The following is a 6,484-nucleotide window of genomic DNA, read 5'->3' as shown; positions in this document are numbered from 1 at the left end:
TTTTTTTTTTTAAATGGGTTTTTTATTATATACCCAAAAAAATGGGGTTTTTTTTTTAAATGGGTTTTTTTGATATACCCAAAAAAAATTGGGTTTTTTTTAACCCAACAGAAACCCATTTCAACTTTCTATTGGGTTAAAAATAGAAACCCATTTCAACTTTCAAGTTTATGCATAAACAGAAACCCATTTCAAGTTTTTTTTTCACCCAACAGAAACCCATTTTTTTTAACCCAACATAAACAGTTTCCTCATTTATTTTTAACCCAACAGAAACCTATTTCTGTTGGGTTTTTTTTTTTAATTTTTTTTTAATTTATCATCACCCAACAGAAATGGGTTTTTTTAAAAATTTATCTTCACCCAACAGAAATGGTTTTTTTTTTCCATTTATCATCGGCCAATAGAGATGTGGGGTTGTTCATTTTTCATTTATCTGAAAGTATATTGTTTGTATGAGTCTTAAATCATTGTTGTATTTGTTATTAAAAGGTGCTGAAGTTGTATGTATGTGATGGATAGTAATGTGTCGCAAATTTGTGGGCATTTGATTGATGAAGTCGACTGTAATGGGTTAGTTGTGGTTGATGACAATGAAGTTGATGGCAATCAATTAGATATGTTGAATGAGGGGGAAATTCCGAATGAGGGTGTTGTAGGTTATGTTGATAACGAGGAGGGGTGTAGTGGTGCCGTTACTACGCCTAATAAGGATGATGGAGGGACAAGTGTAGCTAATGAACCCTTTCTTAATCAGCAGTTTGAAACCCCAGAAGCTGCGTACGAGTTCTATAATGTTTATGGTTTGGCTGCAGGGTTTGGTGTACGGAAAGCCAAGACCAATAAGTCAAAGAAAAATTTGGAAGTGATAACGAGGAGATTTGTACGTGAGAGAGAGGGTTTTAAAAATACTAAAGATAAGAGACAGATAGGAAAAGAAGTGAAGTTACGCCGCTCTGTAAGAGAGGGCTGTGAGGCACAGATGGAGATTAAAAAGAGAAAAGAGAAGTGGGTTGTGACTAGTTTTGAACCCAAACATTGTCATGATCTGACCTCTCCTACCAGAAAAGGAATGCATCGCTCACATAATAAATTCGTGAAGAATATGGTTTGTAAGAATTTGATGGAGAAGCTCAGTGACCATGGGGTTAAGCCTTGTAACATTGCTAGGGTGTGTACTTCGGCATCTAGTGGTGGCAGTGGCGTCACAGCAAATCAGGTGGTGTCCCATTTGAGGGTACGTAGGCCTAACAATATGGGGCAAGAAGCATTCCTAATAGCTCGACAGTTCCATAAGAAACAAGCTGAAGATCCAAATTTTTATTTTGCGATGGAGATGGATGACATTGGGAACTTGAGATCTATGTTTTGGGCAGATTCAAGGGCGAGGAATGCTTACCTCACCTTCGCTGACGTAATTGTATTCGATGTCACATACCAGAGGAATATGTTTCTGATGCCATTCGCACCATTCACTGGAGTTAACCACCACAGGCAGTCTACTCTATTCAGATGCGCGTTGCTAGCAGATGAGAAAGATGACACATTTACATGGTTATTTCAACAATGGTTGAAATGTATGTTTGGGGTAACTCCGGGTTGTATAATTACAGATATGGATGTGGCGATGAGAAATGCTATTAGAAATGTTTTTTCCGAAAACCCGTCATAGGTTTTGCTCATGGCACATTCATAGGCATCTGATTGAGCATTGTGCAGGCATGCGAGATTCTGAATCTGACTTCTGTAAGGATTATAATAAGTGGTTTTATAAGAGACAAATACCCGATTGTGAGAAAGAATGGGAAAATTTTGTGGATAAATATGGGATTTCTTAAAACAATTGGCTAGCGAAAATGTGGGAGCTACGAAGTCATTGGGTGCCAGCGTATTTTAGAGAGACTTTCACTACTGGCATGACTTCTAGTTCACGTAGCGAAAGCATAAATTCATTCTTTGATGGATATGTTAATCAGAGAACTACTCTACCAGAATTTGTGAAACAATATGCTAAGGCGCTTGCTGATCGTCGTAAAAAAGAATCTGAAGAAGATTTCAGGACTAAATCTTCAAATGCTGTATTGATTTCAAGGAACAAACTGGAAGCACAAGGTGGGAAATGTTATACGGGGACAATGTTTAACATTTTCCAATCGGAGTTTAAGGATAGCAACGACTGTTGGTATGACTTATTGGGTGAGAATGGCAATGTCACAGAATACAGTGTTGGATTGAGTGATGAGGAGCCTTGGAAATGGTGCAAAGTTGTCTATGAAGAATCTGACGAAGGTGTAAAGGCTACATGTGCGTGTGAGAAGTTTGAGACCGTAGGGATTTTATGCAAACATATCATTCGCATAATGTCCCTGAAGCATTTAAGTTGCATTCTCGAGCGATATATCCTAAATAGGTGGACAATTGGGGCAAGATTTCATGTAGATGGTAGGGTGGCCATAGGCGAAGATGATAATGATGAAGTAACTCCAGTTGAGAAATGGTACATACTATCAAAGTGTCAGAGAGTAGTAGAAGTACTTGAGAGCAGAAAAACTGTTTACAAGAAGATGGATGAGACTTTAGATGCGTGGCTGGAGGAATGTGAACAAGAGAAGAGAGAGAAGCAAAATGCGTTGTGAAGTAGTGGCAGCAAAGTGCAATCTAATTTTATAACTGAATCCCTTGATATATCTATTCGCGACCCCCTAGTTGTGAAAACCAAGGGTCGGCCGAAAGCTGCATCATGGTTTAAGTCTCCGTTGGAGGTCTCCCAATCCGAATTAAATAAACGGACGTGTAAAAAATGTGGAGGAAAAGGCCACTATTCAACAACCTGTAACAAAAAGAAAAAGGTTTGGACTTCTGCTTACTTATGTATTCATTTTTAAATCACATGAGTTAACATATATCACTTATTTGTTCTTACTGTGTGTGTGCCAATAGATGACCACACCAAATTTTGAAGGCGAAGAAGGGGACCAACAACACGAAGAGGAGCGTATGGAAGATTGAAATAGGTTAGTGTATTTTCACATTGATCAGGGAGCCCATTTATCTCTGTCACATTGTAAGTTTGGATAAACATTGTCTTTCAACTAATACGTACCTTTCTAGAAACATGAACTTGACTTGCTCTTTTCATTTGTACCATGCTTGTGGGTGGTTCGTGTTACTAATTTTGTCTTGTCCATGTAATATATTCAGGGAGCTTTCGAACTTGACTGGAATCGTAGAGAAGATGGTTTTTGGAATTGCTTTGGAATCGCAGAGGAGAGATGGTGCCATCAATGTCATGCTCATGCTCAATTGGGAGTTCTATTTGTTGGAAACATTGTAATGGTGCCATCAGTATTAAAATTCTGTTTTAATATTAATTTAGTTCTTCTATAATTTTAACCAATTCGAAGGAATAAAGGTACTATGCAAGAACCTAGTCACTGGTTTGTTGGGATAAAATTTCATGGTTGATGTTGCAAATCCCCTTTATGCCTCTCCCCTTTATGCCTCTACCCAATGTAATATGTATCTGTTTATTATTTTCTTTGTAATCATGTGGTTACCTCTATTGCACTAAAACAGAAAGGAAAAGGTGTATACTTCTCTATCAAGAAAAAGGAAGAGACTTTCAGAAAATGATTCCAACAGCTGCTGTTTTCCTTAAGAGAGCAAGACCCCTCTTTAATGGGATTTAAAGAGTGGTGGGAAATGCTTAAATTTATGGTTGTTATGCGTGCATGTATGCTATATTGGTGCACTTAAAGTGCGTGCATTTTGTTGCCAGTTGCAAGATTCATCAAATATGTACACATATTAATGGGATTTAATCTGCGAATGCTGCTAAATCTTGATGCCATTAAAGTAGTGAAAATGAAATGCTACTGTATGATTCCTTTAAAAAATTATTGTTCAGAAAAATTGAATTTGTGATTTTTGCTTCCTTGAAATTTTGTAGCCCCAACACTCACAAACTCGGTTCACTGAAGAATTTGATTTTGTAGCTATGAATGAGAAGTTTAAAAAGGATGAATTATGGGGGCATCTTGGTAAGGCAAAGCTAAGGGATAAAACAGGTAGTGAGACCAAAAATTATCCAATTGACTACAATGTGGAGGATGGAGAGCGTTGTGGCCAGGCCTCCAAGATTAAAACCAAAGTAGGTCAGGGGATATTGCTATTTGTGAATGTTTAGCAGGGACCTTGTGTAGACACCCAATTTTGCTCCGCTTTAATCAACAAAGAGGTTAGTGTTTCGTTATGCGTTTTTCAGTGTTTCCAGTTCCCGTGTCCGTCCCTTATGCTTTCTCAATCTTTCCGATCATTTCCGCAATGTTCCACATTTTTCTTTTCACCAAGTGTTGAGAGTGGTTATTCATAAGAATCCGAGCACGAGGGAATTTGGACTCGTGGGTGGGCCCGCATTGAGCATTTTGTTGAGATTTGGATCAAGCAGGGGGGCCCGCACATTGTTTTAATGAGAAATGAGTCTTGAATCTACTTCGATCCAGTGAATAAAGATGTCCATCAAGGGAGCAGTCAAGATCTCAGAGACGTCGTTTTAACAACCAATGTTGTTACGATCATCAAGTTGAGTTATTCGGATAAGCCTACAGAAACAATTTTTGAGGGGCAACCTGTTCACATTGCAGCCTAGCAAATGGATGGTTCGGATCATTACATGAAAGAATTTGGGGTGCCACCCTATTTTTAGTGTGACCCATCACATGGGCGGTCCGGATTATCCTATGGGAATAATTTTTAGAGAACAGGTTATCTATAGAAGGGCCTCATCCATTTGGGTAATTTTGGATCATCTCATGGACGGTCATGATCATATGAAAATAATTTGGGGTACATCAAATTTGCATGGTGGCAGATCAAGTAGACAGCGGCACATCCAATTATAGCTTCAGCACGATGTGGGCCCAATATATATGCATTCTATTTTGATTCAGATTACATTCGATTGAATCATTTTATTCATATAAGGAACGCATGGCAGGAATGAGGCTTGAATGGCCGGTTGTGTCTAAATATATGTGTGGGCCCAACTTTATGCTCAAAGCAGCAATCTTGATTGAAGAGAAGGTTTTCTTAAGCAAGTATACCGAAATTAAAGCATGCCCATGGTGCTGTTCGTTTTTTTTTAGGCATTGAGAAAAGCCAAAAGCAAAGTTGCTGTATTGAGTGGTCTTGAAAATAGCAAGTGGGTAATTTTAGATGGGATGGTATGGTAACATACCACTGGATCAAGTTGAAAAAGGAACGTTCCCATTTGTTTTTCCGGAAGGTAAAGATATAGAGACTGCGGTGGAGGCAAGAAAAAAAGAGGGGGGGGGGGATTCTAAAGAAAAAGAAGAACAAAGAGATAAGAGAAAGGAGGAAAAGGATCTATCTCTCTTACCCATCTCCAGCCCAGAAAATCACGATGGCTCTGTTTGTTTGAAACAAAAGAAAAAAAAAAACCTCACAGCAGCAGCCCTTGCTTTGATCCCCCATCTCTCCCTCTATATTCAGATCCCCTCCTCTCACTCTCTCGGATTCCACTCTGCTCTTGACCTCTCTCTGTTTTCAGCTCCCACTCTCTCTCACCCTCTTCAGCAGATAAGAAAAAGAAAAAGAAAAAAAAAAAAACAGCAGCTCCTATCTGTTTATACGGTTTTTTCATCTTTCCCAATCATCCCTCTGTTTCTATCCATCTCACCCTCTCTAGCTTAGTTCTTCCCCGCTCTCCCTTTGTTTCTCTATCTCCTTCATCTATCCCCCAACCCCTTCAGCCCAACAGCAAGCTATTCAAAAAAAAAAAAAAGCAAAAAAAAAAAAACGAGAAAAAAAAGGCAGAGCACCGTGTGTTTTTGAACAACTCTCTCATCTCCCATCTATCCTCTGTTTCCCTTCACTCATCACCCTTTGCTTTTCATCTTACCTACTCTGTCTCTCTCAACTCTCTCACGTTCATCATCTCCTATTAAAAAAAAAAAAAAAAAAAAAAAGAAGAAAGGAGAGAACGAAAAAAACAGAGCTTCTTATGCTCTGTTTTTCTCTCTCTCTCTCTTTCTCTCTCTCTCTCTCTCTCTCTCTCTCTCTCTTTCTCTCTCTCTCTCTCTCTCTCTCTCTCTCTCTCTCTCTCTCTTCTCCCTCAGTTTCTCTCTGTTTGCTATTCTCCCTACCTCTCCCTCATCTTCTCACGTGAACTCCCTCTCCCTCTGTGTTTCTAATTATCTCTCGATCATTCTCTTAGACTCCCACTCTCTCTGTCTCTCATTCGGGCTCTCTCTTCCTCACTCATCTCTATCTCTCTCTCTCTCTCTCTCTCTCTCTCTATCTCTCTCCCTCTCCCCATCCACAGTGAAGATAACAGCGAGGAAAAAAAAAACAAAGAACAAAAGAAAAAAAGAGAAAGAAAGCGGCGCCGATCGAGCGTCGGCCGGATTTCCGGATTTCTTCGGCTCTCGGATTCGGCGAGGAACTCCATCACAGGTTGGTACAC

The 6,484-nt window shown here is 39.3% G+C and overlaps 1 protein-coding gene across 1 annotated transcript; it reads left to right on the top strand.

The window, feature by feature from the left end:
- Window positions 1-514: 514 nt before the first annotated feature.
- LOC143852404 (protein FAR1-RELATED SEQUENCE 5-like) lies at window positions 515-1,672 on the top strand. Its single transcript, XM_077361784.1, has one exon. It carries the CDS (start codon window positions 515-517, stop codon window positions 1,670-1,672), a length of 1,158 nt encoding a protein of 385 aa, XP_077217899.1.
- Window positions 1,673-6,484: the final 4,812 nt, after the last annotated feature.

This window comes from Tasmannia lanceolata, unplaced genomic scaffold (genome assembly GCF_043159265.1).
Source record: "Tasmannia lanceolata isolate RefF3 unplaced genomic scaffold, GAP_Taslan_0.1 ptg000019l, whole genome shotgun sequence".
Classification (NCBI taxonomy): domain Eukaryota; kingdom Viridiplantae; phylum Streptophyta; class Magnoliopsida; order Canellales; family Winteraceae; genus Tasmannia; species Tasmannia lanceolata.
The sequence above is the reverse complement of the archived record's forward strand: the minus strand, read 5'-3'. Positions and strand labels throughout refer to the sequence as shown.

Coding starts and splice junctions, on each gene's coding strand:
- LOC143852404 (XM_077361784.1), top strand. CDS start 515: ATGGATAGTAATGTGTCGCAAATTTGTGGGCATTTGATTGATGAAGTC.